This window comes from Bombina bombina, chromosome 6, assembly GCF_027579735.1.
Source record: "Bombina bombina isolate aBomBom1 chromosome 6, aBomBom1.pri, whole genome shotgun sequence".
Classification (NCBI taxonomy): Eukaryota; Metazoa; Chordata; class Amphibia; order Anura; family Bombinatoridae; genus Bombina; species Bombina bombina.
This window is the reverse complement of record NC_069504.1, coordinates 907,608,230-907,634,239: the sequence shown is the minus strand read 5'-3', so window position 1 is coordinate 907,634,239 and position 26,010 is coordinate 907,608,230. Positions and strand designations below refer to the sequence as shown.

Below are 26,010 nucleotides of genomic sequence, written 5' to 3'. Positions count from 1 at the left end.
TAGGTAACTATTAAATAGTTCTTAACTATTTAATAGCTATTGTACCTGGTTAAAATAATTACAAAGTTGCCTGTAAAATAAATATTAATCCTAAAATAGCTATAATATAATTATAATTTATATTGTAGCTATATTAGGATTTATTTTACAGGTAAGTATTTAGCTTTAAATAGGAATAAGTTATTTAATAAGAGTTAATTTATTTAGTTAGATGTAAATTATATTTAACTTAGGGGGGTGTTAGTGTTAGGGTTAGACTTAGCTTTAGGGGTTAATCCATTTATTAGAATAGCGGTGAGCTCCGGTCGGCAGATTAGGGGTTAATAATTGAAGTTAGGTGTCGGCGATGTTAGGGAGGGCAGATTAGGGGTTAATACTATTTATGATAGGGTTAGTGAGGCGGATTAGGGGTTAATAACTTTATTATAGTAGCGCTCAGGTCCGCTCGGCAGATTAGGGGTTAATAAGTGTAGGCAGGTGTCGGCGACGTTGTGGGGGGCAGGTTAGGGGTTAATAAATATAATATAGGGGTCGGCGGTGTTAGGGGTAGCAGATTAGGGGTACATAGGGATAACGTAGGTGGCGGCGGTTTACGGAGCGGCAGATTAGGGGTTTAAAAAAATATGCAGGGGTCAGCGATAGCGGGGGCGGCAGATTAGGGGTTAATAAGTGTAAGGCTAGGGGTGTTTAGACTCGGGGTACATGTTAGGGTGTTAGGTGCAGACGTAGGATGCGTTTCCCCATAGCAAACAATGGGGCTGCGTTAGGAGCTGAACGCTGCTTTTTTGCAGGTGTTAGGTTTTTTTTCAGCTCAAACAGCCCCATTGTTTCCTATGGGGGAATCGTGCACGAGCACGTTTTTGAGGCCGGCCGCGTCCGTAAGCAACTCTGGTATCGAGAGTTGCATTTGCGGTAAAAATGCTCTACGCTCCTTTTTTGGAGCCTAACGCAGCATTTGTTTGAACTCTCGATACCAGAGTTAATTTTATGGTGCGGCCAGAAAAAAGCCCGCGGAGCGTTAACAGCCCTTTTACCGCCGAACTCCAAATCTAGGCCTATGTGTGCATTCAGGAGCCAATGTGCCGCCAATGGGAATAGTTTTAGTTCCCACTGAGCTGCGCCAATAGGTTAAGATGATCTGTGACCCAATAGGTATCAATCACGTGTCAACTATGTGATATGTGTAGCAGGCAGACAGAAAAGTCGAAAACCAAAAAAAAAAAATGTAAATTGCAAGAAATTAGTGCTGTAGCAGGGACACACCTACACACTGCTGCCGACACACTAACGTGTCACGACACACAGTTTGGAAAGCACTGCATTATAGACTTAAAGTCTCTTAACAAGTTTCTCAAGGTCCCGTCCTTCAAAATGAAGACAATTCGTTCTATCCTCCCTGTGGTTCAGGACTATAGACCCAAATGATGCGTATCTTTATGTGCCAATCCACAGGGAACATTTCAAGTTCCTGAGGTATGCTTTTTTGGATTGATATTTCCAATTTGTAGCCCTGTCTTTTGGCCTCGCCGCTGCTCCTCGAACCTTTACTTTTGGCTGTGGCCAGATCTCTAGGGATTACAGTGGCTCCTTACCTGGACAATATCTTGGTCCAGGCACCATCTTTTCAGTTAGCAAGATCACATACAGATTCTCTGTTAGCTATTATCCACTCTTACAGGTGAAAGGTGAATCTAGGGAAAAGTTCCTTGGTGCCAAGTACTAGGGTATGTTTTCTGGGGATAATCTTAGACTCTGTATCTATGAAGATTTTTTGACGGAGTTAAGAAAAGTCAAGCTTCTGGAGGCCTGTCGTTCTCTTCAGTCCTCTGTTCGTCCATCAGTAGCTGTATGCATGGAAGTAATTGGTCTCATGGTGGCATCCATGGACATTTTTCCATTTGCCCGCTTCCATCTGAGACCTCTACAGTTATGTATGTTCTATCAATGGAACGGAGTCCACTCGGATCTCTTTCAGATGATAGTTTTAGTTTCTCAGACAAGGATGTCTCTGTCTTGGTAGATCTCCCAGGACATTTTGTCTCAGGGAACTTGTTTCCTGAGACCTTCTTGAGAGATTGTGACCACGGATGCCAGCCTGTTAGGCTGGAGAGCAGTTTAGGGGTCCCTAAGAGCTCAGGGACTTTTGGACTTAGGGGGAGTCTACCCTTCCTATAAATATCCTAGAATTGAGAGTAATTCTCTATGCTCTATCAGTATGGCCTCAACTGAGTTTTAGTCCGGTTTGTCAGATTTCAAATCGGACAACATCTCTTTGGTGGCTTATATTAACCACCAAGGAGGAACTCGGAGCATGTTAGCTATGAAGGAGGTGACTTGCATTCTTCAGTGGGCAGAGTGTCACAATTGTCATCTCTCTGCCATTCATATCCCAGGGGTGGACAACTGGGAAGCAGATTATCTGAGCAGGCAGACCTTTCATCCAGGGGAATGGGCTCTCTATCCAGAAGTTTTCTTGATGTTAACCCTCTATTGGGGAGTTCTGGAGCTGGATCTGATGGCATCTCGTCTAAACGCCAAGCTTCCAAGATATGGAGCAAGATCAGGAGATCATCAAGCAGCTCTGGTAGACACCCTGGCAGAGCCATGAGATTTTGGTCTAATTTATCTGTTTCCTTTGGATGCCCTCCTTCCTTGGGTGATAGATAGTATCAAACAGGAGCAGGTTTTGGTGATTCTACTAGCTCCAGTGTGGCATTGCAGAACTTGGTTTGTGGACCTAGTGGGGTTGTCGTCATTTCTCCTGTGGAAATTGGCTCTGAGGAAGGATCTTCTACTTCAGGGTTCCTTCCTCCATTTGAACTTAGTCTCTCTGAAGCTGACTGCTTGGAGATTAAACGCTTAGTCTTGTCCTGACGAGATGTTTCTGTGAAGGTTATTGAGGCTTCATAAGCCTGTTTCTCGCAAGATTTATTATAAGGTATGGCGTAGATACCTTCATTGGTGCGGATCTAGGGGTTTTTCTTGGAGTCAGGTGAGGATTCCCCATATTCTGCCCTTTCTTCAGGAGGGCCTGGAGAAGGGTTTATCAGTCAGTACCCTAAAAGGTCAAATTATGGCTCTGTTGATTTTTCTGCAGAAACGTCTGGCAATTTTGCCAGAGGTTCAATCTTTTGTCCAGGCTTTGGTTAGAATCAGGCCTGTGTTTAGGTCTATTGCTCCTCCTTGGAGTCTTAATCAGGTTCTTAAAGTTCTGCAGCAGGCTTCATTTGAGCCTATGTATTCTCTTGATATCAAGTTATTGTCCTAGAAGGTTTTGTTTCTGCAGACAATTTCCTCTGCCCGTAGAATTTTCGGAGCTTTCGGCTCTACAGTGTGATTCTCCTTATCTTATTTTTCATGCGGATAAGGCGGTTCTGTGTTCTAAATTAGGTTTTCTACCTAAGGTGGTCTCGGAATTCAATATCAACCAAGAAATTGTTGTTCCTTCATTTTGTCCTAGTCCTTCCTCTAAGAAGGAGTGGTTATTGCACAATCTGGATGTTATGCATGCTTTAAAGTTTTATTTACAGGCTATGAAAGATTTTCGTCAATCTTCTGCTCTTTTTGTTGTCTTTTCAGGTAAACGGAGGGGTCAGAAGGCCTCTTCTTCTACTCTATAATTCTGGTTGAGAAGTGTTATTTAATTGGCTTATGAGACAGCTGGACAGCAGCCTCCAGAGAAAAGTAAGGCTCACTCCTCTAGGGCTGTCGCTTCCTCGTGGGACTTTCAAAACAATGCTTCTGTGGAAAAGATTTGCAAGGCAGCCACTTGGTCATCATTGCATACTTTTTCAAAATGTTTCTAAACCTCAGGCACCTCTATACCCTTTGTGTCTTCTTCTCTTTTCATAATTCCTCAGCTGAATGACTGGGGATTGTGGGTAATGGGAGGATACTTAAGGCTTTGCTGGGAAGTTCTTTGCCTCCACATGTTGGCCAGGAGTTGAATTCCCACTAATAATTGAATGGATTTGTGGACTCCCCATGCCAGGAAAGAAAATAATTTATCAAGTAAGTATAAATTATGTTTTTCTCCTGTTTAGCTAGTGCATGTTTTTCTAAATGGATTCATGCAATGCTAAAATCCCTTCATAAAGAACATCTGTTATTCCCTGATTTTTTCCTCTCTTCTGTCCCTCATGGAACATAATTGAACTGGCCCATGCAGTAATATTATTTTCAGACTCTGCTTCCTATCCTTTCAATGAAAATCATTGGTAAGACGCACAATATAGTACATAGGCCCAGGGGGGGAAATGGTAATTACATATATGAGCATGAAATAGTAGATGATGGTCAATCAAACCTCAGGGCATCTCCCACTATCTAATCAGAGCAAATGTCTGAATAATTTTTTTTCCGCTGCCCATTAACATAGGTTAGTCAAATGTTCTCCTTCCAGTCTTCTTATTACTGATTTAAAATACATAAGATTCAATATTTAATAAGCAATATGTCAATATTCATTATAATGTATTACTTAATGTAAAAGATTCAACATATGGGATTCAAGGAAATAATAGATTCAGTTGGAAAGTACTCGGAAAGTAATTGTACACTCAGCATGAATGATAACAGTTTAATTTTGACTTCGAACTGCATTTCAGTCAATTCAGTTCCTATGTTATTTCATGGAGCACAATCACTCATTCTTACGCACTTTTCCATTCTTTAGTGAACAAACTCCATAAAATAACATGGGACTTTGGAAGAAACCGGAAAGGCGGGACTCAAAGCATAGCATTATGCAGCTTTCAACCTTAACTAAAACCTACCAATAATCTAAAAATGTCATTCATATGTTGTTTTGAATGCCATAACACCATTATATTTATTTTGTAAAATGATGATGGTCCACAGTCCTCCATAACATATGGGATATATTTCTTGCCACTAGAAGGTCAAGAACCCATATCAGAGCTTAATATCCCTCCCACCTCCCACTCTCCCTTAGTTTTGTTGTTGGCCTCATAGGAGTTGGTTGTGAATAGAAGTGTTTTCAACTATTTTCTTATGTATTTATATTTTGGAGCTCAGACCAATTTGAGACCCAAAGGCTTTAGGAATTATCATTCACAAAAAAGACATAAGAGAAACTTCACAGCAGCTGAAAGATACAGGGACATAGGAATTACTCTTTTATGTGCACAGTATATCCCTATGGGACTTCTGCCATAACTACCCTCAGGCATTGTGAGAACTTCTCCTTTGCCTCACCCTGAGAAACACAGGTAATTCCTATTGCAATCCTCTGTGATACCTGTACCTGCACTGGAGAGGCCCTCTACTGGATACTGTTGCTGTGGCATTGACAAGAATTGTGTAGGGGCTCTGCATAAAGTAAGTGACTACACCACACACACAGCCCAGAGGCCATTTGTAGGTACTCTGACACAGGTACAGGATAGCCAGGGGACTTCACTTGCTCTCCTCATTACACACTTTTTTATTCTTTTTCAGGTGCCTACCTACCCTATTCTTATCAGGGACATAGCCAGTTAACACAGTTGCCCTTCGCATCCCTCTGACAGCTTTTGGAAAATATTTATGGCACTTTTTAGAAAATAGCTGCCTGGCATTTTAAGAAAACCACTAACTGCTCAGTGCTCATGTTTTTTTTAGGAAAAATTATGTATTATGCTTGGTGCACATTATATCATTTTATTACACTCAATATGGCTTTGAAGCCATCTCTGAGGCACCGGCTTCTTTCCCGGTGGTAGGCCCACTGCCGCAGCTTCCCAAGATTTCCCATTCACTTAGGAGCTGTTATTAGGCATAAATCGGCTCAGGGAATTATAAGGCAGTAATTTCTAAAGTTGATAATGAGTAATTCATTTTTCTAAGCACTTCCCTTGCTGGAGCTGCAGGGAGTTACTTGGGTAGAGTCTGAAGCCTGGGAATATATAAAGAAACTTTCAATAAAAGTGTCAAAGGAGTTATTAAGCTTAGTGTAGAGTTTTCTCTACCAATTTTATTGTTTATATGTATATCTGGTGTCTCTACATACTCTGCCATTACACACTATGGGGTAGATTTATCAAGCAGCGGGAACTTAAGTTAAGAAGCAGTGGTCATAAACCCACTGCTCCTTAACTCATCTATCACCTCTTGTGCTTGTGCAATTTTAAATGCCGACAGCGTACGCTGTCGGCATTTAGCAATGTCGGGCAGACATGATCCACTACAGAGGATCATGTCCGACATTTGATAAATCTACCCATCTGGAACAAAATGAATCTGTCCCCACTAATATTAATATTAATTAGATTAGAGGAATCATTTACTGATAAACCTCCATGTACATACTTTACATGTGTTTTACAAGCTTGTATCACTATGTAAGGTCAATATACTCTGTGAGAGCCATTTACCTCAAATTATACATGCAATTCAGTCGCACCCTTTTACTTCCTCTAAGTAATTGTGTACTGTTTATGTTGCTCATGACCTACTCACTTTACCCCTGAGTATAAGAATAGCTAGCAAGGCTACATCAGAATATTATGAGGCTATGAGTTTTGAGTTTCATACTCTTATTAAACTCTCTGCTGATAAAGCACTACATGATGTATATACACAGAAGGGTAATCACAAATTTGATAACATTCTCTATGCAGGTGTTTTTGCAAAGACCTTTAGGCAGCTGTACACATGAGCACATTCTTAGCTGATTTACATTAAGTGTACCCAATTTATTATAATATGTGCAATTATATATTGTACTGAACATAATGACTTATGGTGCCATTATCATTTATTATAACTATCTGCGCTATTAATAGATAAAGAAAAAAGAAGGCACTCTAATGGGATAATATCTTTGTGTTCAGGCCCCTTAGCACAGGTCCCCTTTTGCAGGATACTTACAAAGTTGTAGCACTTATCTCAAAGTGCTATTGTAGCAGTCTGGGTCCTCAAGAGCTCCCCAGCTAGCTCACCTCCAGTCACCAATGAATATGATTGGAATTCCCCAGTGATAAAAATCAATAACCCACAGAGGAGGAGTGGATGTGTGACTCTGCTTAAAGCCCTTAAATTGTGATTATTGTTTTTTATAGCTGGCTGTAAACCGTTGCTGGCTAAGTTGTACTATTTTTCTCTTCTTTCTTTTGCAGAATTGTTATTTGGACCTCCTTGCACCTTGTAATTATTCCAAGAGATAGTTAAAGGCAAAGATTATACTTATATAAAGTATTTTGACAGAAAGCTTGGTTGAATAATGAATGGAAAGTATAGTAGACCAAGCTTGTTTTATATTGTTTTCTTTTTCTGATTAAATCCCATAAAATATTATGTGTATAAAACTTGGGTAAATTGTAAATCATGTTCTGGGTCCCAAGACTATTTTAAGAGCATGCAGGACAGGCCAATACTCATCCAATACTCATCCATTAGGGCTGTTTACAGTCCAGACCAGGCTTTTTGTTTCAAAGAAAATTAAATACAGCTGTGGCTCGTGATTGCAGCACACAGGCGTTAAAATAGAAACTTAAACCAGGGAGAGACACCCGATCAGGAAGGCTGAGATGATGTGTTTAATAGTACTTGAATGTTACTACATACCTCCCAATATTTATGGCTGGCTCTCCAGGACTCAGGAGATTAAAAAGGCCACCTAGCCAATTTGTGGACAGGGATATGTTTAGAGGGGTGGAGTCACAGGTGGATAGTGGGCGGGATGGGAGGATTGTCTGGTGGACAGTGTGCATTTCCTGTGTGCCTGTGGGAAGGGATAATATTGTGTGTGGAGGAAATTAAAGACTCACAAACTTAACCGAACATCTCCTCTGCTTGTATTTGCCCTAGAAGTCAGTGGTCACAGTATATACCGTTTTCCTCAGTGTCTTATAGATCTTAATTACTGCATTCACATTACATTGACACTCTACCAATATATATCACTCACGCCTTTAACACGTTCACCATCAAAGCAGATATGACTTTTACCAATAAATCCACAGAGCAGTATTGTAGTACTAGATCTATTTTATTATCAATTACATATAGCCACAGGCTAAAAATCTAAGCAGGGCATTGTACAAACTTGTCTATTTATCCATTCAGCTCTAACAACCACAAGTCCAATGGGATTCTGAATATATTAACCCCATCACCTCCAGATGAGCTGACAAGAACACCTTCTGTAGAGGAGAAAGCAAAACAACAAAAGTAGATCTAGCTGAACATTCACTTGGGAAACTTACCTACAATACTCCCTTTAATTTAAAGTACATGCTAGGATGGGATCAACAAAAATGCAAGTGCTTTATTTTAATTGTGATTACACAGCATTACCTTAACCTCACCAATAATGAAGAAGTTACAACTATTTAAAGAAAAGTGCTAAAGACAGTTTTGTTTATTTTTGACAGATGACATTTAAAGGGACACTAAATAAATTGTTTTAACCCTTCATATTAACAAAATGCTAAAATGATTGATATATATATATATATATATCATGTTTTTCCACTCCACTATTTTTACCCACTGCACATGCTGCACAGTGGTTGTTAGGTCATTGCAGGAGTTCATGTATATGTGTATCTAATTATCCACAACAAAGTAAAGAAGATAACTCACTCTTTCAAGGGGTATGTCCCTGGACTTCAAATAAAATGGCAATTACTACAAATATTTTATATTTTGCAATACAGGGGTTAATTGCTGATATTTGCTATGTATGTATAGAAATTGACCTTAATGTCTCTTTAATCAAATTAACAGTCTAATTAAATCACCTTTGTTCAAATGAGATATCCTGACATTCTGACCCTTTTGAAGCCCTCAGGAAGTGATTGTGGACATTCACCATTCTGTCTACTTTTTTCAAGAGAAAATATAGACCTGGTGCAGCATAAAATAATATTACCAGCTCTACAAAATGGTTGGAAATCTTTTAATACTATAAATTTTTTAATAGCATTTGTCCTCTCTCTACCGCTTTTGAAATATATTTCACTCTTGCCTTCTGTTTCTTTTAATCCTAGGCCATATTTCTCATTTCTCATAGGGCGCTTCTCTTTAAATTAGTCCATCTTTAAACTCCTTCTGTCCTTCAAATTCCCAATGGAATTTATTTACAAATCCCTCTCTCCCTATAAGACATTCAACTTCTGTATCTGCTCCTTATGTTGTGGGTTCTGTCAACATTCAGTAGAAAATGAGTAAACTCAGATTTAGATCTCTGATCTATTACATGGCTAAACCTGTGAAACATAGTCTTTGCTCAAGATTGTGTGCTGATAGTATACCGTGTTTACAACAGCATTTATTGAGACAAATTCAAAATAACATCTCTTTGGCCATAGAACTGTTGGGAGATATGTCCACTGAGATGTTAGGAGCTATGTCTTGTGGTGGTTTGGGGAAGTAGCTGAGCATAAATCGGTCTGGTCAAAAAAAGAATCAGTGCTCTATGCAAAGCTCCTGTTTTGCAATTTAAATAATCCTTTATTTAACTATACAATTGTTTTGCAGTGTAAATCTGGAACATTTTTGTTTACATTCACCTCTTGTTAGCTGCAGGCTAGGTTTGAGGTAATATGCAACTGCAAACAGTAAATTAAAGATGATGGCTTGTAAGTCACAAAACTATCCCCAGATATTTAAACTTTACTACAGTCCATCCAATCTATTATATTTACTACATAATTTCTGCATTTACTTCCTATAAATCCCAAAGGTATCGGATGAAATATTAAAATTGATAAGAGAATTTGCAGAGACATATGAGTGAAGACATTAGAAGGTGTGAACTTTATAGGGTGGTAAGTTCCAGGTGTGACCTTTATAAATTTGCAAAGCAAATATAATACCTTTTTTTCCCCCTTTAAAAGGTTTCTTAATCAAGGTCATTATCTTTATGAAGCACTCCATTGGAACTAATGTCTAACCACCTTGCCATATAAATTACGTGTGTCCAGACATTTTAAATAATGTACAAAAAGTATGGACAACACATTTTAGAAACATTATTATTTTTTATATATAGAAATATAACTGATTATTTAGCAAATGTGGCACAAACCTGCATTGAGATTAATAAAGACCCATAGAGTATAGAAATCTAGAAATTAAATCCAAATCTTGGTTCATTTCTTACGTAATATTTCCTAGGTGAAACTTCTAATCCTCTGGTGGCAATGGACATAATTTGACCACTTCCTCTTTGCTACCTTAAAGGTATATTCCCACAGTTCCAATTATATCTAGTGAATTTCCATCACAGGATAAAAAACTAAGGTTGCATCCTTGTACGTTTTAGCTAGGATATTAGCCAATAGTAGTCTAAATTAAAGTTGTAGTTATCTTTGCTCACCCAGCTGATACTTACCAAGTGAGATAAGTATAAAGCAATGCAAATACTGGGTGGGACACAAAAAAAATATGTTTTGCAAAACATAGAAAGATTAATTGAAACATAACATAATGTAATTAATGTATTTCTTCTAAACTTTGCATAAGATGTTTAGTATCCAACTTTTGAGGCCTGATATTCAAAACCTCACCACTCAGATGAGATGATCTAAGAAGAATTGACAGTACAGCAAGGCCCTTAAAAAAAATCAGAAACACAAATTTTATCTGGAGAAATGTTTATGTTGCTATATAGTGTTCTTTATGTGAAACATAGACTCTTACATTACAATACAAGGTCCATGCTGGCGAGGGTTTGAATGTCAGGCCCTTAGTGAGAAAGTAGTTTGTTAGGGGTGTGCCAAACTGCCATCTAACAGAGCTTAGGCAGTGATGTATCTGCTCCCATTGTCCAGGAGGTTGAGACTCACCATGATTAATGAGCATTGAATAATTCTGGAACCAGAACTCCCTGTTGTTACTATGCCGTGAATAGACATTGAAGGGTCTACGTTGAAAGGTTGTCTTTCTTAGGGAAATACTTATACTACTATGTCCATATGGAATCACAAATATATGTTTTGTTTAGTATTTAGTTCTGTGAACATAATAAGTCATCTGAACACATCCAATCAATTTACTGCCTTCTTGACTGGACAGTTAAAAAAGTAACACAAACTTTAAGGAATTAAAGTCCAAACATCTTTTGGTAAAAATTCTAGAACTGTGAGTAATACTACTTTTACTATTTTTTTTCCTTATAAAATAGAAAATATAGCTCTTGTACTGAAAGACCTGAAGCACTACTTGAAGAAGAAATAGCCAGAAGAAAAACTGTCTCGAGTACAAGAAACCAAAAGGAAATGTTTTTTTAAGGGTCAAAAGGAAACTTGTAGTAGTGCATAAATTACTACAGGTAAATCCAAAAGATGATTTTGTAATTGATTTAATAAAGGACAAATATGAGCTAGTGCTTGGAAACATTTAATGGAGAAAGTATTTTTCCGCCTAATTAATTCATGAAATAGCATCTGATTTTTTTAGTGAGAGTGCACTTATTTTGGATATTATATATATATATATATATATATATATATATATACAGTGAGGCATATTTAAGAAATGTCTTGCGGACCTGATCCAACAGTGCGGATCAGGTCCGCAAGACATCGCTGAATGCAGAGAGCAATATGCTCTCTGCATTTAACATTGCACCAGCAGCTCACAAGAGCTGCTGGTGGAACGCCGCCCCCTGCAGACTCACGGCCAATGGGCCGCCAGCAGGAAGCTGTCAATCAACCCGACCGTACTCGATCGGGTTGAATTGTTGCGATTCCTGTCCGCCTGCTCAGAGCAGGCGGACAGGGTTATGGAGCAGCGGTCTTTGTGCCGCTGCTTCATAACTGCTGTTTCTGGCGAGTCTGAAGACTCGCCAGAAACACGGGCCGTCAAGCTGCTTTTGGAGCTTGATAGATAGGCCCCAGTATGTTTAATATAATATATTTTGTGTGAATGCATTTCTAGTTTCTAGTGATCTCAAGGATGTCTACTTCCATGTTCCAATTTTGAGCAGTTTTTATAAAAAAAAAAATAAAGTTACTGGTATCATCTATTGCAAAAATTAGAAAGAGAATATTTGTCCCCCACGACCTGGATGTTTTTGTGCCGGTTGTAAATTAAGAGAAATAAGTCCAGCTACCAACAATGCAGGAATTACAAATACTTCAGATTCATGACTGGATTATATATATAATCCAGTCATGAAAATGAAGCATTTGTAATTACTGCATTGTTGGTAGCTGGACTTATTTTTCTTAAAGTGATGGATTTATCAGTGCTATAAGTAAATGGGACTTTCAGTCATGCCTGCATATACCACACTAAGCGCCTTTTTCAATGAGATGACGTTTCCACCTCTTTATCAATAGCCATGTGGCCCAGTTGGCATTATGCTGAATGGCTAGCACGCTATTGGCTAACGTCACCTCACCTCATGTTCTGCCCTGGGAGGCCGGAGATGCTCAGCGCAGTATATGCTGAAGGCAAATAAAGGATTTTCAGCATGAACTTTTTTATACTTCATGATTGAAAGTCTCCTTTATTTGTAGCATTTACAAAAGATTTACAATCACTTTAACTTCCAGGTAGTAGAATGGTAGAATAACATTCAGATAGTGGAGAACAAATATTCTCTTCTTCCTAATTTCTGTAATAGATGATACCAGTAACGTTGTAAAAAATGTTTTATTTATTTTTTATAAAAACTGCTAAAAATTGAAACCTGGAATTAGACATCCTTGAGAACACTAGAAACCAGAAATGCATTCACACAAATTAATTTATTAGAAGAAGAAAAAAAAACACCATCTTGATTTTTGTCACCAGAAATTATTTCAGAGATACCTGAATTCTATGACCAGCTGTCAAGATCCATCTTTTTCTCCTTTAAAAAGAAAAGATACAGTATGTATTAAAACCCATGTAGGGCAACTGGATCAGTTTGGATTACCTTTAATTCTAACAACTGATTTATGTCTGCAGAACAAGATTTAGCCAAATAATTTTTATATGCCTGTTGAGAAAGAAAATAGTGAGTGGTCAAATTCTGCTTATTCACCATAGAGGACGAAAGAACTCACCTGCTGGTATGGAGAAAAGTCAAGCAAAACATTTTTCGTTCCTTTTCTCCTTGACATCTTGAACCCTGCTTAGTGATAGGAACAGCTACCAAGCTAAAAAAATTTGAGGGACCTTGCAGCACTGATAAGATGTCATAGAAAATCTCGCCAGACCAAGAGCTTTAGAAAATCTGGCACCTGGTAAGTATAAGCTGGGTGAGTATATGGTTTGGTTCTTGCTTTAGCACAATGATTTAGCACCAGATTTGATTTGCACTATGCATTTTGATAGACTGAGGTAGATACAGGGTTTATATAGCCACATACATATTCTATCCTGAAAGCTACTGCTTCACTCGCTAATAATTAATAATCCAATGTCAAGAGAATTATCCAGTCTTTAAAATTTGAAATAGAATATCATGATAACAGTATATATCTTTATAGATAAAAAAATGAGGGATGTTATCTAAGCTGTGAGTCTTCTGATAGTTTACCAATCAATCAGTAATGCTCGAGATTTGTGAAACTCAGGACAGTAAATTCAGAGATAAATATGTACAGTAGTACAAATCATTTGGGTGTAGTTCTTAATTGTTATACTATAAGAAGTAGACGTTTCAACTAGGTAAAATTAAAGACTAGAACATCTTACTACAATGTACCAACACACACATAGACATGTAATCTCTGTAGCTCACACTGATTACCAAGACACACGCAAACAAACATACTTGCCAACTATGACACTATATAGTCCAAACACGCACACATACACATATTGCCTAGCAAGTACACTCGGTGATATTGTAGACTTAATAAAAAGAAAAAATGCCAATTTAGGTTGCCGCAAAGCTATATGTGAAGGCCAATGGGCTTTTTCTTATTTAAATCCCCCCCATCTACCCATTCATCTTTCTTTTGGTCCTGAGCAGAACGTAGGACATGTGAAATGAACAGCTATGTAAATGTATCATTAGTGATGTCTTTGGAAATTGTGGGTACAATAATAATAAATGTGGGTACTAAAAAGCCCCCAGGAGCCCCCGTCATTGATACACAAAACAGTTCACTCTAACACACATATTCACTCTAAAATAGAAAATGTTCATTCATTCACACACCTACACTCTAATACCTACACATGTATATATAAAGGATTCTGAGAAGTCACATGAAATTGAACAAGGTGAGGATGACTTTGTAGCGTTTAAATACTGCATCCACTAAACTTATAAAGCCAGCTCTTGCAGGAGTACACAATCAATAAATCCAAAGACAGCTAAGTAGAGGTCTAGAAATAAATGAGCATTTACAATCCCCAAGTCTAAAGTGTAGACAATTTACACAGGTTTTCATGCACAAGTCTTCTGTCTGTAGAATCTGCAAATAGTTTTGAACAATATGTGTAAATAACACGGCTTAACAGGGGTGCAGTCATTCTTACTTGCTGTATGATGCACTTCAACACCTAAATTATGACATCATTATGTAAAACAGTCCTTTGCTGGTATCACCCATGTTCTGCTTCACAATTAAAGAATTCACACACTGTTGTAGAAGAGCAAATCTATGTCACAGCCAAACAAAAATATATCCTTAGCCTGGTGCCAGTCAGAAAAGAGAAGATAAATATCTCATTCCCCATACTAAATAACATCAAGAGAAAAAAAACAACACATACAAAAAAATAAAAAAAAAGAAGCATTTTAAAAATTCTATAAAAAGAGAAAAAACTGAGGTAGCAGTTTGTGTTCAAAGTTTGGAAGTGCATCACATCGGACTTCAAAATAAGCATGTTTTTTATGTGTGTATATGTGTGTGTTTATATATACAATATATATATATATATATATATGTATATATACAGACACATAACATACATACGTACATATATATGCACAAAATAAAAAGGGAAAAGGAGAATTCCACATAAAAACATAATTTGGCAGGAAATAACTATAGAGGGGCATTTTTCCCTCTGTGAAATTATATAATTGGAATGTATTTAACTTATTGATTAGACCCATAACTGCAACTCAGCATATATGTGTTTTGGGCTAATTTTATGCAGATTCTAATGGAAGATGTAAAGTGAAGTCAAGATTACATGTTTTTTTATTGTGTTATATTCAAAAGACACCTAATAGTTTTGGGGTGTTATACTTTTTTTTGTGTGTTTTTGACATACAGTTCATGTTACGGTATCTGTCACATGTAACACACACAGTCAATTGGGACACCATGTTCTTATAAATGTGTATAAACAACTGGGGAATTAATTTGACAAATGTTGTATTGCTATTCACCATTATTAGGGGCCTATCTATCAAGCTCCGAAAGGAGCTTGACGGCCCGTGTTTCTGGCGAGTCTTCAGACTCACCAGAAACAGCAGTTATGAAGCAGCGGTCACAAAGACCGCTGCTCCATAACCCTGTCCGCCTTCTCTGAGCAGGCGGACAGGAATCGCAACAATTCAACCTGATCGAGTACGATCGGGTTGATTGACACCTCCTGCTGGCGGGCGATTGGCCGCGAGTCTGCAGGGAGCAGCGTTGCACCAGCAGCTCTTGTGAGCTGCTGGTGCAATGTTGAATACGGAGAGCGTATTGCTCTCCGCATTCAGCGATGTCTTGCAGACCTGATCCGCACTGTCGGATCAGGTCCGCAAGACATTTCTTAAATATGCCTCTTAGTCTGTTGCATCACAAGAAGGGAAATAAATACCTCCTGCTTTTGTGTAAAAAAAATTGTACGTATCTAACGTGCCCTAGAGAGGCCAACAAGAAAATTATATAACTTGCTCCAAAACAAATATCTGGTTTGGGCAATTTGCAGCATTTTGTAAATCTAAGTTACAGATTTTGCTTTTCGGTCTCTCTAGGAAGCGGGAAACAAAAACACAATTTTGTACACAAAAAGCAAGAGGTGTTTAATGTCTCTTTAACAGAGCTACACTACAATATACTAATATAATACACTTTTAAGATGGATAATATAGTATAATTTGTTTATAGTATCAAAACTGTAAATTACAGTAAGTTACATAGTTATATAAAGTTCTAAGTTTCAGTGAAGACTATAGAATATTTTAATTTCTCTTTTTAAATTTCAGGGTTTGTATCAGTATGAACTAAACGTTGACTTGATTAAATGCTTTAATTCTATTTTAAAAGGACAGACATCTTCTAAGTATTCTGTTTTAGTTTCCAATAAAAGATTCCTTTTCCCTCTTTACTTGAATCCTTCTGACAAATCATGTTTTTTAGTGGAATCCTCATTTAACACCTCCTGAAGTATAAAATTGTAAGTAAAAGGGCCCTCAGTGCAGGGCAGGTTTCCGTACTGGCCATGTATGAGGGAAACCGAAAAAGATCATACTTCAAAACATTCATCCCGGTTGAGGTAGATTTGGAGGAAGACCTCCTTAAGTGTGTTAAAAGTTTTTAAGCCTTTCTCTTCAGTAACAGTCAAAAAAATAAAATTAAAAAAAGTCCAACCAGGCTTACAAAGCAGCAGACTCTCCTGGAGATACTCTAGGGTTCTTAACAATCATCAGAATTGAAACAAAAAAATACTGGTGGAATATACTGCACAATGAGAGAAATTCCACATATGCACCCACTACCATTGCATCTGGTGGGCTTAAAGCAGGCAAATATCATGCAGAAAAAAATGGCTGCCCTTAGCCTCTTGATGGTTGCCTTTTATAAGTGCTAATGTTCTCATATAGAAAAAAAATATATATAAAAAGTACAAAATGCTATCAAAAAGACACAAGGAAACAACTAGGTTTAGAAAAAGTAGACCTGAGATTGTATAAAAATCCTTCCGCCAGGTGAAACTGACAGGAGCTATGAGGATTTTGTGTCAGTTCATTGTTTAAAGGAGATCTGAGGATTAGTACTCAGTAGTACATTAAAGACTCGCGGTGTGGCATCCAGGTGGATCTTCTTCAGCAAAACTCAACTCGTCTGGGGTAAGTGTTGAAACTAGTGTTTCCTCAAAAGTTGGAGCAGGGTGACACTGTAAAGATAGAGCAGAAAAAAAGCTCTAAGAGAGAATATTGAAAATGGCATGCAACATTATTTTGCAATGGAATTAGGATATCAATAAAATCTATTTTCTCAGCATGGTTTGGTGAATTTAAAATAATTTTATTTATATATATATATATATATATACACATACATATATATATATATATATATATATATATATATATATATATATATATACAAACATACATACATATATATATATATATATATATATATATTTACATATATATATATATATATATATATTTACATATATATATATATATATATATATATATATATATATATATATATATATATATATATATGTGCTTTGGAGACCTTTGCTGTCAAGTAGATGAAAACATGTTAAAGCATATTTATGCAATATTCATATTTAATAAAGTGTTATACTGTGTATTTACTGTAAATATATATATTATACTTTATTTATAAAGCTCCAAAAGATTCTGCAGTGCTGTCCATGGGTATAAAATAAAAGACAAAATTTTACGGACAAATACAGGGGGAATTGAGGGTCCTATTCCTGTGGGAACTTACAATTTAGATGGGTAGGAGGATGGTAAACAGGAGGTGGGGACTGCAAAGGTGAGAATGATGTTGGTGAGGAGATAGATGAGGGCAACTGTTGGTTAAGTGAAATTCATGTGTTACTGAGTCGGGTGGTAAGCTTCCCTGAAAAAAAAGGTCTTTAGGGAGCCTTTAAATGAGGACAGGTTAGGGTAAAGTCTGACAGCTTTAGGAAGTGCGTTCCAGAGGATTGCTGCCGCACAAGAGAAGTCCTGTAGTCTAGCATGGGAGGAAGTGATGGTAGAGGATGCAAGGAGCATGTCATTGTTGGATCTTAGGGGGACGGCTGGAGTATATTTGTTGATGAGTGAGGACCCGGTAGTGTGGGGCAGCATTGGTGAGGGCTTTGTAGGTCAGGGCGAGAATTTTTAATTTAACTCTGCTGTGAATGGGGAGCCAGTGAAGGGACTCACAGAGAGGTGCAGCAGATACAGAGCGTTGGGAGAGGCAGATTTTGCCTGGCAGATGCATTTAGGATGGATTGAAGTGGGGAGAGTCAGGAGAGAGGGTGGCCAGTTAGTAGCTTATTACAGTAGTTAAGTAGGGAAATTACCAGGGAGTGGATTAGCTGTTTAGTAGTTTCAGCTCTCAGAAACAGACACATTTTGGTGATATTGCGTAGGTGGTTGCGGCAGGATGAAGAGAGCAATTGTATGTGGGGAATGAAGGACAGATTTGAGTCAAGTGTGACTCCAAGGCAGCGGACTTGGGGTGATGGGGAGAGAGTGGTGCCACCAACAGTGATAGAAAAATTAGAAACTGGAGTAGAGTTAGAGGGGGGATTAGAAGTAGTTTGGTCTTGGACATGTTTATTTTAGGTGGTGAGAGGCCATCCAGGTGGAAATGCAAGATAAGCAGTCGCTGATGTGAGATTTGACAGAAGGAGAGAGAGCATTAGAAATACTATTACAAATAAATAGATTAAAATTTTCTAATTCGAATATTGCATAATTTGAATTGAATAATAAGAAAAAATCAAATCAAATACAGGTATTACATTTAAAGAAAGCATTAGAATGCTAGAATGTTGTGCAAACATTAAAATTTGAAACAAATTAATGTGTTCAAATTTGTTTAAATTTTTGAATGTTGCAAATGATTTGCACACCCTTAGTAATAAAGTGCTACTAAGAACATGTTCTATTCTTTCACTAAATTAGCTAATAGGTGTCTCACCAAGACGCCAACATTTGTCTGTGAAACAGGGTGAAGGAAGAGTGTCTCCATCTCATTTGCTTTCCCATTAGTTCCTGAAACATCTTTATTTCTTGGGGCTGTGCCAAATGGAGTAGATCCATTTGAACTTCTCATACCATCAATATTTGGTCCTGATGGAACAGAGGGTTGGCCATCTTTCGTCTTGCATTTTATGAGTCTGTGGAAGGAAATGAAATATGTGTAACTAAACTTCTAGTTCTCTAAAGTCTCCTATACAAGTCTGATAATAATCTCAAAGGGAAGATCCACTCATAACCACAATTTCATGGCTAAGTCGTGTAATACTGTCTCATAATCCACTCCCTGTGTATCACTTTATATGACCTTCCCCTGATTTAAGTACAGGTTCTTTAACTCATGATATTCTGATGTAAAATTGTATGAGAACATATGGTCAATATCGAGAATGGAGGGAAATAGGGCAAATGATGAACTAGAAATAAATATCAGGATGTGAGTCTACTCATACCCCACATTTTGCCTTTCATATTATAAAATAATAATACATTTGTTATCTCAGTACTATAACATTTTAAACAAAGGGTTAAGCTGTCCAACATAGGTTGCTTGACCATTTTTAATTTTCCAAATCTTTTTGAGTAGTTACCTATATATTTTGGTATGCAAACCACCATTTTTTAAAATGTTATTTTACTTGGTTTAACCACAGCAGCCATCTTTGTGTCATGTGCACAACAAATTTTGGTTATAAAGATGTTTACATAAATCTCAATATCTCAGCTCTGGATGTTCCTAGCTCCTTCAAAAACTTATGTTTAGAACTCTTTACAAGGTACATGTACATATATATATATATATATATATATATATATATATATATATTCCCCCAGTTTTGCTTTTAAACATTACTGAGTATCTGCAGGTGAGTGCCAGGTTTTCTGTGTGTTGTGTTTATAATGATTGTAATGCTTCCCTGCGGGCCTGTCACCCAGGCTGTTCAGGGGTTAACTGCCTGGGTTGCTGGAAACTGTGTAGATGTCTGTCAGTGTTCAGGGCTGTGGAGTTAACAGTGGCTTAGGATGTGTGCCCAGTCCAGTCTGTGAGTGCAGTCCATTCCTGTATTATATATATATATATATATATATATATATATATATATATATATATATATATATTCTTGTCCTATAGACTTAGACCTTAAGTCCTAATGTAATGATCAAGATCGATGTAAGTTCCACTTTTAGGGGCAATTTAGTATGCATGCAGAACATTTTAGGTTTCAGACTTCTCTTTTATTATGAGCGCTAGAAAGTGCAATTTTTTAACATTTCACCTAAATTTTGGGTTGATTATCTCTGGTGGGGGACCAGATAGGAATCTGACATTTTCACAGGTATAAGTCCTCTATGGTAGCATTCTGCTGTAAAAGGTTTGACTTATATATGTTGTGCACCGTGACACAAAGATAACTGCCGTGTTTAAACGAAGTAAAATGAAAAATTTAAAATCTTGTGGTTGTGCAATACCAATACATAGCGGTAATCACATGAAAAACAAATGGGAAAATTAAAAATGGTCAAGCAACCAGTTTGACAATTATTGGACCACTTGAGATGGATTGACCCCAAATTGTTTCATGGTCACTGAAATTCCACATGTAGTGTCAAAGCACAATATCTTGCCAATCTCTTTCTTAAATTTTTGCAAGAATATTTAAAAATAATAATTGGAACTATCGGAGGATACGTTTGCATTGCATGTCAAACCAAAAACTAATATTTTGTTTGGTTGCTGGTAGATTGTTTGAGCATATCTTGTTCACTATTGATATTCTTTTCTTTGGAACCCTTTGTCCTCTTTTTTTTTATTACAATGTCCTTATTAGCCTACCTACATCTTCTAACCTCCATAACAACAAAATGTTTCCTCACTCTCTTCAATCAGATCCTACCTCCCACGGTACCCGAACATGAGAAACAGAACACAGAAGATGATGCAGGTCACGCCAATATGGATGCCAATAATGATGCCAGTTGTCGAGGATTTAGACTTCTGATCATCACTTGCACAGTTACAGGATGGGTTGAGCACTGTTGAGAGAACACAATACTCTGCTTAAAAAACATACAACACATGATTATATGATTATAGCTTACAGTATACCTCATGAGAATGCCTGTAAACTCTCTTCTTAAATAGAATATAAAAACACAGGGCACTATTGCTATTTACAGATAGTGGCTACAATTTGTAGGCCTGTGATAGAAAATGTGCCTGATAATTATATATCCTATAAACCTTAGAGGGAACATAAGATTTATTTTTTCATAACAATAAATACCCTATTTAATTTAAAATAATGCTTGAATATATTTAACCCTTTAAGGACACAGCTTTCAGTATGACGGAAAAATTCCGTCATATGTCCTTAAGAGGTTAAGAGACTTAAAGAGACAGTCTACACCTTAATCGTCTTAAACTCTTACCTTAGATTGAGCTGCAAATAGCCTCCTGCACCTTTTCTATATATATTTTAAAATGAATATTGTTTCTGGACACTTTGAAATGGCTGCCAAGCTCAGCCCACTGATGACATCATGATCTGGGCTGCATATGGCATTCAATCACAAAAGGCTCACTAGTTGAATTCAACAGACTGTCAATGTTATTCAGCAGAGTGCCTAGATGTAGCCCAGATAGTGATGTAATCAGTGGGCTGAGCTTGGCAGCCTTTTTAAACTGTCCAGAAACAATATTCATTTTAAAATAACTGGTTTACCTTTCCTGCTGCATGATGTAGAAAGGGTGCAGGAGGATATCTGCAGCTTAATCTAATGTAAGACTTTAAGATGACTAAGGTGTAGACTGTCCCTTTAAATGTAAGTGTTAAATTGCCTTTATATACATGATCTAAGTATAAACATATTACATAAAAGATCATTTACATGTAGAGCTCATTATATTTTTTCCTAAAATAAACAAAAACATGTTCTAAATTCAGAATATCACCTAAAAAAAGCACAAATTTCTAACAGCATGTAAAACTAATGACAGTCTGTTTCCCTCTTACTAGGGCATATGGATATGATCCTATTGGAGACCTACTGTATTAAGAAAAAAATCCTTTTGTTGCGCATAGTAAAACAGGTAGGTGTAGGTATCATGCATCATCCTAACTGAAAGTGTTGCATCAAAGCTTGTTTGCTGCTTCCATATTTGTTAGCTCTCATGTTATTCGCCTAAATAACCTGCAGTTACTATCCCCCTAGCTTCAACACCTGTATGTACCTGACCACTGGACTACTAACGTGTCTGCGTCTAACTGTTCTCCTTATAAAGATAATTCTCTGTAGGTACAGCAGCTAAGGTATATGAAGGGTGCAAGGCTGTCGATAGCCACTGGCCAACTCCACAGCAAAAACTCAGTTCCAAGAAACTGCAGCACCTTGCTTCAAAAAATATTTATTGCAGAGACAAGTAAAAAGTTTGCAACGTTTCGGGGGACAACCCCTTAATCATGCATCATATCCTTATAAAAATGACTGACATGAAAACGTTCCAAGACCTGCCTCCTAGCTTACTGGCTGTACTTGGTCTTTTTTATCTAGTCTCTGTCCAATACTTAACAGGTGTTTTATTTTCACAGACACCGCTTCCTTACAGTAGAGTACCTGATTCTATGATCTTACCCAGATATAAATCTGGTTGACCCCAGAATCCCAAGTAATGTTGTATTTCATACAAGTATCTAAAGTGGAATGTTCACAATATATTTGACAAATGGAAATCGGTATAAGAAAACATATATATTAAACATTATCACAAATAGATAACTCTTTAAGCTGTTGTAAGCTCATGTTGTCTACTGAGAAATTTGCATTGACTAGTTGGTAAGAGGGTCACGGTGTTTCATAAGACACCAACTTACCTGCCCGTGCAGATGCCTCTTTCAGTGATACAAAGCGAACAGTTGAATTTCCATCTCCATGCTGATTAAATGCCAAGAGCTTCACTTCGTACACTACCAAGGGGTCTAATAGATGAACATAATACATTTTACTAGATCAATATCATCATTCTTCAAGCATTCATACAAAAAGAGTATTTGAAAATGTCTTACAAAAAAATGTCAGCAAATGATTTTCTGTTAGATTATTTTCAAAACTTAAAGCACTATTTAACTAGAGCTCTCTATCTGGTACACATTTCTTATTTACCCTTCTCCATGTGCATATGTGTTAAGTGTAAAAAATTGCCCACATACTGGCCTAGATTTGGAGTTCGGCGGTAAAAGGGCTGTTAACGCTCCGCTGGCTTTTTTCTGGCCGCACCATAAATTTAACTCTGGTATCGAGAGTTCAAACAAATGCTGCGTTAGGCTCCAAAAAAGGAGCGTAGAGCATATTTACCGCAAATGCAACTCTCGATACCAGAGTTGCTTACGGACGCGGCCGGCATCAAAAACGTGCTCGTGCACGATTCTCCCATAGGAAACAATGGGGTAGTTTGAGCTGAAAAAAAACCTAACACCTGCAAAAAAGCAGCGTTCAGCTCTTAACGCAGCCCCATTGTTTCCTATGGGGAAACACTTCCTACGTCTGCACCTAACACTCTAACATGTACCCCGAGTCTAAACACCCCTAACCTTACACTTATTAACCCCTAATCTGCCGCCCCCGCTATCGCTGACCCCTGCATTACACTTTTAACCCCTAATCTGCCGCTCCGTAAACCGCCGCCACCTACGTTATCCCTATGTACCTCTAATCTGCTGCCCTAACATCGCCGACCCCTATGTTATATTTATTAACCCCTAATCTGCCCCCCACAACGTCGCCGACACCTGCCTACACTTATTAACCCCTAATCTGCCGAGCGGACCTGAGCGCTACTATAATAAAGTTATTAACCCCTAATCCGCCTCACTAACCCTATCATAAATAGTATTAACCCCTAATCTGCCCTCCCTAACATCGCCGACACCTACCTTCAATTATTAACCCCTAATCTGCCGACCGGAGCTCACCGCTATTCTAATAAATGTATTAACCCCTAAAGCTAAGTCTAACCCTAACACTAACACCCCCCTAAGTTAAATATAATTTTTATCTAACGAAATAAATTAACTCTTATTAAATAAATGATTCCTATTTAAAGCTAAATACTTACCTGTAAAATAAATCCTAATATAGCTACAATATAAATTATAATTATATTATAGCTATTTTAGGATTAATATTTATTTTACAGGCAACTTTGTAATTATTTTAACCAGGTACAATAGCTATTAAATAGTTAAGAACTATTTAATAGTTACCTAGTTAAAATAATAACAAATTTACCTGTAAAATAAATCCTAACCTAAGATATAATTAAACCTAACACTACCCTATCAATAAAATAATTAAATAAACTACCTACAATTACCTACAATTAACCTAACACTACACTATCAATAAATTAATTAAACACAATTGCTACAAATAAATACAATTAAATAAACTATCTAAAGTACAAAAAATAAAAAAGAACTAAGTTACAGAAAATAATAAAATATTTACAAACATAAGAAAAATATTACAACAATTTTAAACTAATTACACCTACTCTAAGCCCCCTAATAAAATAACAAAGCCCCCCAAAATAAAAAATTCCCTACCCTATTCTAAAATACAAATATTACAAGCTCTTTTACCTTACCAGCCCTGAACAGGGCCCTTTGCGGGGCATGCCCCAAGAATTTCAGCTCTTTTGCCTGTAAAAAAAAACATACAATACCCCCCCCCCAACATTACAACCCACCACCCACATACCCCTAATCTAACCCAAACCCCCCTTAAATAAACCTAACACTACCCCCCTGATGATCTTCCTACCTTGTCTTCACCATGCCAGGTTCACCGATCCGTCCTGGCTCCAAGATCTTCATCCAACCCAAGCGGGGGCTAGACATCCACTGAAGAAGTCCAGAAGAGGGTCCAAAGTCTTCCTCCTATCCGGCAAGAAGAGGACATCCGGACCGGCAAACATCTTCTCCAAGCGGCATCTTCTATCTTCTTCCATCCGATGACGACCGGCTCCATCTTGAAGACCTCCAGCGCGGATCCATCCTCTTCTTCCGACGACTAGACGACGAATGACGGTTCCTTTAAGGGACGTCATCCAAGATGGCGTCCCTCGAATTCCGATTGGCTGATAGGATTCTATCAGCCAATCGGAATTAAGGTAGGAATTTTCTGATTGGCTGATGGAATCAGCCAATCAGAATATAGTTCAATCCGATTGGCTGATCCAATCAGCCAATCAGATTGAGCTCGCATTCTATTGGCTGTTCCGATCAGCCAATAGAATGCGAGCTCAATCTGATTGGCTGATTGGATCAGCCAATCGGATTGAACTATATTCTGATTGGCTGATTCCATCAGCCAATCAGAAAATTCCTACCTTAATTCCGATTGGCTGATAGAATCCTATCAGCCAATCGGAATTCGAGGGACGCCATCTTGGATGACGTCCCTTAAAGGAACCGTCATTCGTCGTCTAGTCGTCGGAAGAAGAGGATGGATCCGCGCTGGAGGTCTTCAAGATGGAGCCGGTCGTCATCGGATGGAAGAAGATAGAAGATGCCGCTTGGAGAAGATGTTTGCCGGTCCGGATGTCCTCTTCTTGCCGGATAGGAGGAAGACTTTGGACCCTCTTCTGGACTTCTTCAGTGGATGTCTAGCCCCCGCTTGGGTTGGATGAAGATCTTGGAGCCAGGACGGATCGGTGAACCTGGCATGGTGAAGACAAGGTAGGAAGATCATCAGGGGGGTAGTGTTAGGTTTATTTAAGGGGGGTTTGGGTTAGATTAGGGGTATGTGGGTGGTGGGTTGTAATGTTGGGGGGGGGGGTATTGTATGTTTTTTTTTACAGGCAAAAGAGCTGAAATTCTTGGGGCATGCCCCGCAAAGGGCCCTGTTCAGGGCTGGTAAGGTAAAAGAGCTTGTAATATTTGTATTTTAGAATAGGGTAGGGAATTTTTTATTTTGGGGGGCTTTGTTATTTTATTAGGGGGCTTAGAGTAGGTGTAATTAGTTTAAAATTGTTGTAATATTTTTCTTATGTTTGTAAATATTTTATTATTTTCTGTAACTTAGTTCTTTTTTATTTTTTGTACTTTAGATAGTTTATTTAATTGTATTTATTTGTAGCAATTGTGTTTAATTAATTTATTGAT

General features: G+C 37.7%; 1 protein-coding gene across 1 annotated transcript in view; it reads right to left on the bottom strand.

The window, feature by feature from the left end:
* Positions 1-16,899: 16,899 nt before the first annotated feature.
* The window catches only part of IGDCC3 (immunoglobulin superfamily DCC subclass member 3), a 237,903-nt gene continuing 228,792 nt past the window's right edge, over positions 16,900-26,010 (bottom strand). The window contains exons 11-14 of the mRNA XM_053719580.1: positions 22,720-22,824; positions 20,743-20,881; positions 18,789-18,987; positions 16,900-17,007 (exon numbers count right to left, since the gene is read on the bottom strand). Coding sequence (XP_053575555.1) covers positions 16,900-17,007; positions 18,789-18,987; positions 20,743-20,881; positions 22,720-22,824 — 551 coding nt within the window. The remainder of the gene's footprint in view (positions 17,008-18,788; positions 18,988-20,742; positions 20,882-22,719; positions 22,825-26,010) is intronic.